The sequence below is a fragment of the Raphanus sativus genome, chromosome 4 (assembly GCF_000801105.2).
Source record: "Raphanus sativus cultivar WK10039 chromosome 4, ASM80110v3, whole genome shotgun sequence".
Classification (NCBI taxonomy): domain Eukaryota; kingdom Viridiplantae; phylum Streptophyta; class Magnoliopsida; order Brassicales; family Brassicaceae; genus Raphanus; species Raphanus sativus.
In genome coordinates, this window is record NC_079514.1 from 197,906 (window position 1) to 210,550 (window position 12,645).

General features: G+C 36.3%; 2 protein-coding genes across 5 annotated transcripts; both read left to right on the top strand.

The window, feature by feature from the left end:
• The first annotated feature begins 4,524 nt into the window (after positions 1-4,524).
• Positions 4,525-6,239, top strand: LOC130511942 (uncharacterized). The gene is made up of 2 exons (XM_057009881.1): positions 4,525-4,989; positions 5,040-6,239. Exons 1-2 carry the CDS (start codon positions 4,525-4,527, stop codon positions 6,237-6,239), a joined length of 1,665 nt encoding a protein of 554 aa, XP_056865861.1.
• A 2,723-nt stretch (positions 6,240-8,962) lies between these two features.
• LOC108830372 (uncharacterized) lies at positions 8,963-12,645 on the top strand. 4 transcript variants are annotated; one of them, XM_057007863.1, is made up of 9 exons: positions 8,963-9,285; positions 9,367-9,594; positions 9,708-9,850; positions 9,929-10,000; positions 10,079-10,174; positions 10,275-10,360; positions 10,458-11,225; positions 11,336-11,524; positions 12,078-12,645. In XM_057007863.1, the coding sequence occupies exons 1-7, from the start codon at positions 9,033-9,035 to the stop codon at positions 10,489-10,491; spliced, it is 912 nt and encodes a 303-aa protein (XP_056863843.1). In that variant the 5' UTR covers positions 8,963-9,032; the 3' UTR covers positions 10,492-11,225; positions 11,336-11,524; positions 12,078-12,645. The 4 variants fall into 4 exon arrangements, with proteins under 4 accessions (XP_056863843.1, XP_056863844.1, XP_056863842.1 ...); XM_057007864.1 differs by having other exon boundaries at positions 11,348-11,524; XM_057007862.1 differs by having other exon boundaries at positions 11,359-11,524.

The following is a 12,645-nucleotide window of genomic DNA, read 5'->3' on the forward strand; positions in this document are numbered from 1 at the left end:
ATGAAGGGTAGTTTTTGTCTTTATACATATTATACAAAGAATATCATAGCCAAGAAATTCTTATGGTTATAAATTTTTTTTTTGGTTTTGCTATGTATATGCAATGCAATTTCCCTTTTGTCATTGCATTTATAAAAAATTAGGTATTTCCTTTTTATAATTTTTTTATTTACAGATTTTACCACTACACTTAAAATCAATTTAAATTAATTAATTATAATTCCAAACTTATCTAAACAAATTGATGTCTCCATATATTGATCATTATTAATATGTAAAATTACTATTAAAAAAATATTTCACTTATTTTAGCCAAACATATATTTATTTTTTTACAAAATCATTTAGGCATAAACATTCGGATACCCATTTAGGTACGAGCCGTTTCTTTCGGGTATAGATTTTTTGGGTTTTGAAATTTCTTTTTAGTACTTCCTTTTGTGTTTTTTATTTAAAGATTCTACCATTGCATTTAACTATCAATTTAAATTAATTAATTAAATTTCAAAAATTATCTAAACAAATCGATATTCATATATTGATCATTACTAATATTGTAAAAATATTAGTAAATAAGAAATTTATATTTAACTTCATTTAGCCAAACACATAAAAATATTTTCTATTTGTTTACCAAATCAGTTAGGCATATACATTCATATATCCATTTAGGTACGGGTCGTTTCTTTCGGGTATATATTTTTTGGGTTTTGATATTTCTTTTTAGGTACTTCCTTTTTGTATTTTTTTTTATTTACATATTCTACCACTGCATTTCAAATCAATTTAAATTCATTAAGTACAATTCCAAAACTTATTGAAACAAAACGATATTCATATATTGATCATTATTAATATTTTACAAATATTACTGAATAAAATTTTTTATGTCACTTAATTTAGCCAAACACATAAAATATTTTTTATTTGTTTACGGAATCCTTTAGAAATAAATATTTGGGTACCCATTTAGGTACTGGTCAATTTTTTCGGATATAGATTTTTTTGGTCTTGATATTAGGCCATGTTTGGATATAAATTTATATGTGAGTTTCAAATTGAATCCCCCGGGTTTGTATGAATTTTGTTCTGATGTATAGGAAACTAAAAATATTTAAATAACGAAAGTATTTGAAAATGATTTATAATTGAACAAAAAATAATGGCTGCACATAAAAAAAATCAATATAAAATTACTGTACATTTGCATTCAAAATTTTTTTTTTTTTAACAACAGACTAGACAAATATGTTTATTTGTATAAAAAATTAAATTACAATGTAAATATTTAATTAATATAGAAATATGTCACATTGTTTAAAATATCAATATAAAAGTATTATACATTTGCGTTCTAAAATTATTTATTTTAACAACAAGCCAAATAAATATATTTATTAGCGAGAGAATAAAACAAAACCAAAAAACACATAGTTTACCAGAGAGACTCTATATGTCGAACTTATTATTAATAAGATTTTACTAAGATAGATGCATTCAATAATTACAAACAAATAATATATTTCATAAAAGTGAAAATCTAGTTCTTATTGTAATTGGATCATTCATTTTTTTTCTTTTGAACACATATTATGTGTCTTTACAAATCTTCTAAATGTGTATCTTTGTATGAGTAAACACAAAAAACAATATTTTTACAGAAAATTTATTATTTTATGGAAAAATAATTTAGCATGTTTTGTTTCTAATTACTTTTATACAAAATTATCAAAACGTGGCCTAAAGATATAAAACATATTTATGTGAATAATATAAATGGAGAATATATATAACAATTCTTTGACAAAAAAAAATATATAACAACTCAGTTGGCAAAAAAAAAATATAACAACTCTTAATAAGATAAAGGTGGATCTGTATAAAATAAATATTTAGGCCAAGATAGGCTTATATGATGGGCTAATGTTAAATCAAATGCCCAGAATAAGTAATGAGTGGTCCATTTACGGTACAATAATTAACCAAACGTGTTTCTTAGTTTGGAAAAGAAGCAAAACGTTGAATTTAATTTCAACTTCATCTGCAAACAAATCTATCAAAACCCAAAACATTACGGTGGCTTCCGATCTGAAGTTGCTGCCATCCCAATAAGCATTTGGAGCTAGAACTGTCAAGGAGCAGGAAGCTCTGAGACAGTTCAACGGTTAAGAAAAATACGTTTAAAATATTTTCCTGACCTTTTGTTTTTGATGGAAACGAAACAAAAATTCAAGTATATGGAAGAGTTACGAATTAATTTGGGTTACAATGAGTTGTTTACGGTGGAGCCTATCGGGTGCAGTGGTGGGTTAGCGTTGTTATGGAAGAAGAGTTACGATGTGGAGATTTCATCAAGCAGTAACAGAATAATCGATATCAGAGTAAGGTTGGGCTCTCTGATATTTTTTTATCTCTTGTGTATATGGTGACCCAGTTATAGAGAAAAGAAGACTGGTTTGGGACACGTTAATGGATATAGGGGTTTGTCGTGACGAGCCGTGGTTACTTCTCGGTGATTTCAATGAGTTAATGAATAACTATGAAAAGGAAGGAGGAGCAACGAGACAAGAATCCACCTTCTGGGATTTTCGGAACATGGCCTAGTTCTGCAAAATAAAAGAAATCAGAAGCTCAGGAAACTCCCTCTCTTGGGCTGGTTGGAGAGACAAAGTTTGGGTAAAATGCCGCCTTGACAGGAGCTTCGGCAATGACCAATGGTTTCAACTCTTTCCTCATTGCAAAACAGAGTACATGCGCATGTATAGGTCTGATTATCGCCCTATCAGAGTTAACTTTTCCTTGGAGACAGATGAAAAAGGTCCTGGTAGGTTCTACTTTGATCAGCGCTTGATTAGGAGAGAGGGCTTCGAAGAAGCTATAACCAGAGGCTGGAACATGGTTAATCAAGAAGGAGGAGCTCACTTGATGGATCGTATTGCAAGTTGCAGGAGAGAACTTGCTCGCTGGAAAAGAGGGACGAACTGTAACTCGCTCAGTATCATTGAGAAACTGGGTAAAAAACTTGAGGCAGAAATCGACAAGAGAATGCCAGATCAGCAGTACATGAAGAGACTAAAAACAGAGCTTTCTGAAGCTTATCGGCAAGAGGAGCTCTTCTGGCGTCAAAAGAGCAGAGAGTTTTGGCTTCGGGAAGGCGACAAAAATACTACTTTCTTCCACAACAGTGTGAAGGGTAGGAAAATCCAGAACAAAGTCCTTATGCTCAGAGACGATGTTGGTAATGAGCTATTCTCAGAAGGAGCCAAAGGCAATCTTGCAGTGGAATACTTCAGGGACCTTTTCATGAGCACAAATCCGCATGATCTCGAATCATTATTCACGGATTTCACTCCCAGGGTCACCACAGAGATGAATACAGACCTAACAAAGCCAATTACAGCTGATGAGATACGTCTAGCGGCCTTCAGTGTTAATGGAGGAAGCGCTCCGGGAGAAGATGGGCTCACTGGAGCTTTCTACAAAAAATTCTGGCACATTGTGGGTGACTCTGTTACAGAGGAGGTACAGAGTTTCTTCTCATCTGGTGTCCTTCCTAATGGCTGGAATCATACTCAACTCTGCCTTCTCCCGAAGATTCCGAAGCCAACAATGATGAAAGACATGAGACCAATCTCTCTCTGCTCGGTACACTATAAAATAGTTTCAAAGATCCTGGCTTCTCGTCTGAAAACAGTGCTACCTGATATCATCTCTGAAACGCAAGGAGCTTTCGTCTCAGGCCGCCTCATCTCTGATAACATCATTGTGGCACACGAAATGGTCCACGCTTTGCGTACAAATGAAGCTATCGGTTCTCAGTATATGGCTATAAAGACAGACATGTCAAAAGCCTTTGATAGAGTGGAGTGGTCATTTCTAGAGATACTACTGGAAAAACTTGGTTTTGATTGGATCTGGGTTCGCTGGGTGATGTCCTGCGTTAGCTCTGTCTCCTTCTCGATCCTGCTTAATGGACAGTCTCACGGGTTCATTAAACCAGAGCATGGTATACGCCAGGGGGACCCCCTTTCACCATTCTTGTTCATCCTGAATGCAGAAGCTCTGGTTCATGTTCTTAATATGGCTGAGAAACGGGGTGATCTTTATGGTATCAAACTTGGGAAGCAAGGACCTGCTGTACAGCATCTCCTCTTTGCAGACGACAGTCTGTTGATGTGTAAGGCAAATACCTCAGAAAGCTCAGTCATAGCAGACTGCCTCAAACGCTACGGGGAAGCTTCAGGTCAAGAGATCAACAAGCTCAAATCTTCTATTATTTTTGGAGCTAAAATAGGTCCTGACACTAGAGCAGAGGTCAAGCGTATCCTGGAGATAGATAAAGAGGGTGGGGATGGGACCTATCTTGGCCTTCCCGAATGCTTCCAAGGCTCTAAGATTGACCTCCTCAACTTCATACGTGAAAAGCTCAATGGAAGGCTTTAAGGCTGGTTCGCGAAAGCCCTCTCTCAAGGAGGGAAGGAGATTCTCCTAAAATCGATTGCTCTAGCGCTCCCGGTGTATGCCATGTCTGTTTTCAAGCTCCCTAAAGACCTCTGCGACAGACTCACAAGCGCCATGACTGAGTATTGGTGGAGCAGTGGCTCTAATAAAAAGAAAATCTCTTGGGTAGCTTGGCAAAAATTATGCAAGCACAAAGAGGAAGGTGGGCTTGGGTTTCATGACATCAGTACTTTTAACCAGTCATTGTTGGCGAAGCAAGCTTGGCGCATACTCAACAACCCCTCCTCTCTGGTTGCAAGAGTTCTGAAGAGCAAATACTGGAAAAATGGTGATTTCATGAACTGTGGTTTAGGCACAAGACCCTCTTTTGCTTGGAGAAGTATTATTCATGGCAGAGAGCTTCTAGCTAAAGGAATGGTCATGAAGATTGGAGATGGAATGGCAACAAAAGTCTGGTCAGATAACTGGATCATTGATCCACTGCCGAGACCTCCTATGTACCATCCTGAAGCAGACATTCCCTCTCATGTAATGTCTCCGATTTACTCATCCCAAACACTAACCTGTGGGATGCTCAGACAGTAAGAAGATCCTTTGTGGAAGATGATGCAAATCGTATTCTCTCCATGAGAATAGATCGCCACAAATCAGATACTTGGGGCTGGGGCTTCACTAAAGATGGCGTCTACACGTCAAGGAGCGGCTACAAACTCTTGGCCTCATCTCAGGCTCAAAGCTCTCCTCATACTCGTAGTCTTCCTCCGGTGGAAAAGAAGCTTTGGAGAAGCATCTGGAAATTGCACACATCACCTAAAATCCGCCATTTCATCTGGCGTGCTCTTTCTGGAGCTTTAGCAGTTGCTGACCAACTGAGATCGAGAGGGATACCGGTAGACGCTACCTGCAAATTATGTGGAACAGACAGGGAAACTATTTGCCATACGCTTTTCTTGTGTCCACAAGCACATGAAGTATGGAGAGCCGCTCATCTTCCTCTTCCTCCAGCAGGTTTCTCAAGCAACTCTGTCTTTTTGAACATTCACTATCTGCTTGCGTGCACCAGACGGAAGGAGCTCCCTCTCTCTCTCAAGCGCTCCATCCCTTGGTTGTTGTGGCATATTTGGAAAGCTAGGAACTCTTTGATTTTTGAGAAAATCCGGCTCTATCCAGATGATATTGCTGACAAAGCTGACGAAGACAGTAAGCTATGGTTTGATGTCAATTTCCCCGCATCTGATGACTCTAGGGCTCCCCCTGTAAGCACATCGTCGGCTCCCTCCTGGTCTGCTCCCTCCTCTGGAATGTTAAAGTGTAACATTGGAGCTTCCTGGATCGATGGAGCTCTTAATTGTGGTGCATCCTGGATCATAAGAAACAGCAAAGGTGAGGCCACCATCCACAGCAGGCGCTCTTTTTCTGCAATCCAAAGCAGAGAAGAGGCAGAGCTCCATGCTCTGTTGTGGGCTATTGACAGCGCCTACTCTTTGAAACTGGATAATGTTATCTTTGAGTCTTCCTTCATGTTGGCTAGAGCAAGTGTTCAAAACAGGTCTTCTCCTGTATCACTTGATATCATCTCGCGGTTTCAACAAATGAACTCTTGGAGTCTTGATTATGTTGTACCTGCAAGGAACTCCATAGCTCTACAGATAGCAGATAGTGTCATCTCTGGATCGCGACACCAGTCTTATGTAGCTCGAGCTGGTCCTCGATGGCTCCAACAAGCGATTGCAGCTGAAGCTTCTGTTTCTACCCTACGTCTTTTATCGTTGCGTTGAGCTCTCTCATTCTAAATCATTCTCTCTCGAGTGGTGTTTTCATTATTATTTCTACCTACTTCTTTTTTCCTACTGGGTTTTTTCTGAAGCAGGTTTGTCTTGTTTGCTTTTCTTTTATTTGGTTGAGGAACCAACTTAACTCTGTCTCCTTACCCGTTTGGATTTAATGAAATTCATAATGTTAAAAAAAAAGTTGGTAATTTTTGAGGAAAACCAAAGGTTGTTTTTTTTTTGTACTTCAATTATAATAGAATAGATAATAGCAAAGCTAAAGAAAAAAAAAAAAGCCACAAGACCATATGCAAATGCAAGTAATATATTTACTACAAAGTCCTCTATATGGTGTTACTCTGCTTTCGACAGTGTAGTTAGAATTGAATTGGAGAATCTCTCACATGGTGGATTGATTGTTTTTTATCTTTTGAAGAAACAACGTAAGAAAAAAGAAGATGAAAGTGAATTATACATTGATAGGGCATAAAGAAATGTACAGTGTGTTTTCCATTTGCATGGAGATTGGTGATATTTTCTTTTGTTGGTATTTACTTTTCATCCTTTGTTTCTACAAATGTGTTCAAAATTTGCCGTAAATAAATTTCAATTTTTTTGAATAAATAAAAGAAAAAAAATTTAACAGAAGTAAGAGGTTTTTTCACTCGCAAACAAATAATATCTCAATTTAAGAAAAAGAGTGAAGAGAAAGAAAGCTATTTTATTAAAATACAAATGACCAACTGATAAATATTATGTCCAATTAATTAGTGTAGTTTTACTTTTTCATATTATAACTGTAGTTATATATTTTTTCAAAAGACTGTCGTTGGATAGGACGGTTTTCACGTTTTTCTCCATATTAATAATTTAATATCATTAAATCAAACTATTTCATTACGTGGCTTTAGTGGAAATTACTAACCAATGACTATTCATGTGAGAAAACGTCATGCACCAGTCTTACAATATATATACATGCACCATATTTTTTTACTGAAAGCCTTTTAAAATACTTTTTATATGAATGTTTTGGAAACGAGGTTACTTTTTTTTTATAACATCTTATCTTATATTATCAAAAGAGGTTAAAAAGAATACATGAATCCAAACATACAACAAATACATTTTTAAGTAAAACATAATAAAAAAGTAATAACACGATGCTTCCTAATTCTTTTGCAGGATAGACTGATTCGCTAACTTTATCTATTTTTGTTTTCGGTCTTATATGATCTTGTATTCGGCTCGGCTGCCATTTATTATGATCCAACGCCTTTTATCACTTAATAGATCAGGAAGCACGATCCATCCGTTACATCGTTGCCTATTCCATACACTCCTGCTCCAGGAGATAACAGGATTTGTTGTAGTCTCTATCCATATCATAAATAATCCCTCAAACTGACAATGATGATAAGCACTTAACTCCATTGTCTCCCACTTCACGTCTTCACATGAACATGCTGTATCCCCTTTTGTTGTCACCATCATCCATTTGTCAAAATAACATGACGTACACAATCTTCTCCACCATCATCTTCTCCATGGCCATGGTGGTTTAAGATTTCTTTTTTTATTCCATAGAACTAGTAATCCTTCCAAATAATTTTTTGGATGGAATAAACCACCATAACTAACAAGCCATGGAAGTACACTGACAATACAAAACCACCATGTTTTGTTTGTTGGGAGATTGCACTCAACAATAATGGAGATAATAGACTCACCTATTAGGGAGGAAACGGACTCGTCAAAACTCTGTCTCAAATCTCTTAACTGCCCAACGAACCAATGGAGAAACAGAAAACTGTTTGCCCATGACGAAGACATTACGCGACGGCAACAGGAAGACGAGAGATGGTGTGACGATAGATCACGTCGCTTGATTTGATAACTACGCGACGACAATGAATTTGTTTGAACTAAAAGCTTTAGATACATAAAAACAATAATATAACAAGAGTACGAATCGACGCCGAAGCCGGCGCCGGCCGGGAGATTGTTGCAGAGAAACCGGTTGTTGTTTTTTTTATCTCAACAAAAAGGATTAGATAAATTATTTTATTATCTGGTCAACAAGAATAGCGTAAGATTCTAGTTTTAACTTTTTATTTATTGTTTAGAAAATAGATAAATTGTTTAGGAAACGAGGTTACTATAACCATATAATGCCATAGTAATCATTTTAACAGGTTTCTATTAATGTTTTGCAGTATTTTATTAGCACTTTTCAGTTCACAGACTATTAAGCTTTTGGATTATAATCTAAAGTTTTTGATACATGATATATACATATGTATAGGTTTATAACTACGACAAAACTTTTAAATAAACTCAAAATATGCTCGAGAGGTTCTAATATATACGCAAATATAGAAAACCCACTATTGACTATTATTAATAATTATAATATTAAAACTATTTTTCTCAATATATGTTTCTAAATACAGATTTGTAGTCCAAGTGTGTAGTTATGCAATGTATATAGCACAAGTGTGTAGTTATGCAATTCGACATATTTAATATAATCAACAAAAAAAATATATTAAATTAATATTAAACATAATATATTTACAAAAACCAATCAAATATAAAAATTAAATTGTTAAAAATAATTTAAACAAAACAATTACCCTCAGAATCTAGTTTTTGCTTAAAATTGATATCGGTCGGTGGCCACACGCTTATATATAGGCCCATAAAAACCAATCAATCAATCAACAGTTATATATATATATAGTTATAACTTATAAATATCCTTAGACCTAATCCTATCTCTCATTGAACAAATACGAGAACATGGAGAGGCAACAGCAAGGGAAAGGGAAGGAGAAAGCGTGGGTGATATGGAATATCAGCATGTGCCCGATTCCGGATGGTGTTGATCCTCGTGTGATGGGTACGACAATACAAAAGGCGTTGGAAAGTGCAGGCCACGTCCGCCGCTATGATCAGATCTCCATCACCGCCTTTGGCAACAACCTGATACAAAAGCAAGACGTCACGAGGAAGCTCTATTCTACTGGAAAAATTTCTCTTATGCATGGCACCGGTTAGTCTTCTTCTTTTGTGTATTTTTTTTTTTTTATGGATTAGGGTTTTCTTTAGATTGAGGGTTTGGTTTCCTTGGCAGAATATCAAACGCAACTCTTAATTTGGTCCCAAAGAAATCGTCCTCCGGCTACTATGATGATCATAGACAGTCATGAGCGACTGGGAGTGGGATGGTTAGCTTCTACACTTTCGAACCTTAAAGATGAGGGATACACAATTCTTCTTGCATATCCTCAATGTGACGGCATTGCCAAACCCTTGCCACGTTCCTATTCTAAACAGTGGTATTGGCAAGACTTAGTGTCTGGTAATAAGTTCGTCCCCTCTCTCTCTCTCTCTCCGTTTTGTTTATATAACCACCAAAATTAAATTGTTTATATAACCACCAAAATTAAATTGTTTCTGAATTACTTTCCACAGATGAACAAAAGACAATAACAAGCCTTGATCTTAAGGAAGATTGTTATGAAAGGAATATTGTATTCTGCTCATTATGCTATTTTGAATCCCAAATCTTTGAAGATTTACCCACCCATCTCAAGACTGAAGGACATGCATATTCTGTAAGCCTCTCTCTCTCTGCTGTTTTTTCTCAATATAAAACATTTTGCCATTGTCTTATATGTTTGTTTGTCAAGTAGGAGTGGAACCACTCTTGTGATGATAGTGTGGACTGGCTGAACCTTGCTAACTTGCACCTTGGTCGATCAGAGGCATGTTTTAATCTTTGTGTCTCATCTCAAAATTGATATTTGTAATCTCTAGCTAACACCGACTGACTTCCACTGCAGGAGTGGGACTTTAGGGCGGCTGAAGATTTCTTTACCCGTTTATTGTTCAAGTACGGGGACCACCCCGACCCTGTTGATCTGATTAATCAGAATAAGGCATGTCTTAATCCTATATATCTCATCTCAAAGTTGATATATATATTTTTTTTAATTTACATCCTCTCCTCTAACACTGACTTCCTTCCTTCCACTGCAGGAGTTGGACATTCTGGCGGCTCGAAAATTGCTTACCCATTTAAGGGAAAAGTACGGCGTCAATCCCGGCTACCTTGTGACCTGCTGGCAAGTTTAAATTTCTTTTCCTTTTTGAGTTCCAACTAATTTACATAGCTTTGCTTTTTTAAAAAAAAATTATCCTAACTTTGGTTTTATTCTAAAGGTTTGAAGACTTATATGAATCTGAAGAAGAATAAGCTTGGCGAAGAAGCGGCGAGGAGGGTGTTGCAGTTTTCATATGGTTTACTAGGGTTAAACCCGCCCTTGAGTGAACAATTCTAAAAACAACTAAAAACATTTCAAATTGCAGAATATATTTGAATATATTTTTTTTTTATATAAGTGTTGTGTAATCTTTTGCATTAATCTTTAGTGATGCAAAAAATTATGATAATTAGATATTATGTTTTACATTGTGAAAAGAGATACAGATAAATAGTTCAAAACTGAAAAGCCTTGATAATGTGTATTTTAGTATTTGTTAGTGGTGAAGCGAGTCTCGTTGCAGTCAATAATCTAATACTATAAAGAAAAGCTTGATTCTCTTCTCATCTTGCCACGTAAGTAAATACTCTCATTTGGTCGTGACATGTGTTCACTAAATCAAAACGCTGCGATTCATTTAACTCATTCGGCAATATATGTGGGTTTGTTGTGTGGTTGGGCTTCGTATTGTTATCTGCCTTCAAAGTCCATCTGTATGATACCCTAAAAAGCTTAATCGGTGTCGTTTTGCATTTATCATGTTTTTTCTTCTGCGCTGTTGGACTCCGAACTCCGACGCTACCTCCTTCTAATGTTCTGGCCGTTGCAGTGAGAATCCAAACGTCATCTTTAATGGACGCATTAAACTAGCTGTCCACTCCTCCCACGATTTATTATTGAACACATCTCCCTTTACTCCCTTGCTCTGAATCTTCTACTATAAAGGGTATGTTTTACACCCTAAAATTCATCAGTTCAATCTTCTCACTCGAAAACTTTCCAGAATACCAAGCGACCAAAATGGCTAACTCCATTTTTTCGCCTAAGCACAAACAGATAAAGGTATAGACTTTATGTAGGTAAAGACGCGAGAAGAGCCATGTGGTAGATGAGCGAAAACGAAGAAGACAAGGTCTCATGGAAAAAGAGATGAACACTCTCAATGACTGGAAGAAGAAAATAGAAGCAAATATCCCTTCGTCAGCCGCGTAATGTCCTAAGTCAATCAAATCCTTACAATCTCTGGTATGTAACTATGGTATGAGGATCTATGTGAGTGTTTGATTTGTTCGTTTGATAAAGATTTGATACGTTGTGATGTGTTCTTATCTATAACATTTTTTTTGTCACGAGTTCTTAGCTATAACCTAAGAATCAAATTGTGTATGGAATAAATTGTTGTTGCCAATAATTTAGTGTTAATCTTTAGAGTTATTCAAATTTTGAGATTTGTGTCTAGATAGACGTGCGTGGAATCACATGACAATTGATGTCTGGGTTAGGGCATTTTCCCAAATCTTGGTTCAATTCTTACTTGGTTTACTTGGGTTAGCTAAGGTCTTAAAATATTTTTTTTATGTGTATTATTAGTTAACAGTTCATATGTGATTTGCTTGGTACGTGGTTGAGTCTAAATGTGATCATGTTTAATTCAATATTATGAGTGCATCCATATTTAGTTTTTATGTGTATTAGTCTATAGTGATTCACTTGGTATGTGGTTATATGATCATGTTTGATGCAATATGATGATTTACTTGGCACGAGGTTGAACCTAATGTGAATGTGTTTGTGTCAGTATGATTCGTGCATCAAGGACTGTGATAAGGCAGTTGAAAGGGATAGAAAGATTAGGCCTGGAACGGAACAACTCTGCTGATTTTGTTGGCTCTGCTACGGCGCCGCACACCCTCTCCTCTGATGCGCATGTGTTATCTTCAGAGCTGCGACCAAAGCGCTGGAGAGCGAGGGTTGAGACTGAAACAGAGGGTTTGGATCGGTGGGAAGCCTGTTGAGAGAAACCTTGAAACAGATCTCGAGCGCGACAATGGAGAGAAGGTTGCACTATTTGGCGACCAAGGGAAGTGAGAGGATGATATTTGAGACATACCCTTCGAAAAAGATTTGATCTTGTGGAAGTTAAAAGCTTTGAAGCGACGTGAAGAGGAGTGACCTCCTTCTTGCTAAAGTTAGAGATTGCTTTTAAACTAAACCCATGTATGCATCACTTTAAACCGTAAAACTCCTCTCAAGATTTATCTATGTACCCCACAAACAAGAAATGGTCGAGACTTTGAGTTTCTTTAAGCTTAAAGGAAGAAATAGTACTGGAATTACGTGTTATGAATATTTGGTTAGTATGAGAA

Coding starts and splice junctions, on each gene's coding strand:
- LOC130511942 (XM_057009881.1), top strand. CDS start 4,525: ATGTCTGTTTTCAAGCTCCCTAAAGACCTCTGCGACAGACTCACAAGC. Junction 4,990..5,039: donor AAGCAGACATTCCCTCTCAT/GTAATGTCTCCG, acceptor TGGGATGCTCAG/ACAGTAAGAAGATCCTTTGT.
- LOC108830372 (XM_057007861.1), top strand. CDS start 9,033: ATGGAGAGGCAACAGCAAGGGAAAGGGAAGGAGAAAGCGTGGGTGATA. Junction 9,286..9,366: donor TTCTCTTATGCATGGCACCG/GTTAGTCTTCTT, acceptor TTTCCTTGGCAG/AATATCAAACGCAACTCTTA. Junction 10,175..10,274: donor ATCTGATTAATCAGAATAAG/GCATGTCTTAAT, acceptor CTTCCACTGCAG/GAGTTGGACATTCTGGCGGC.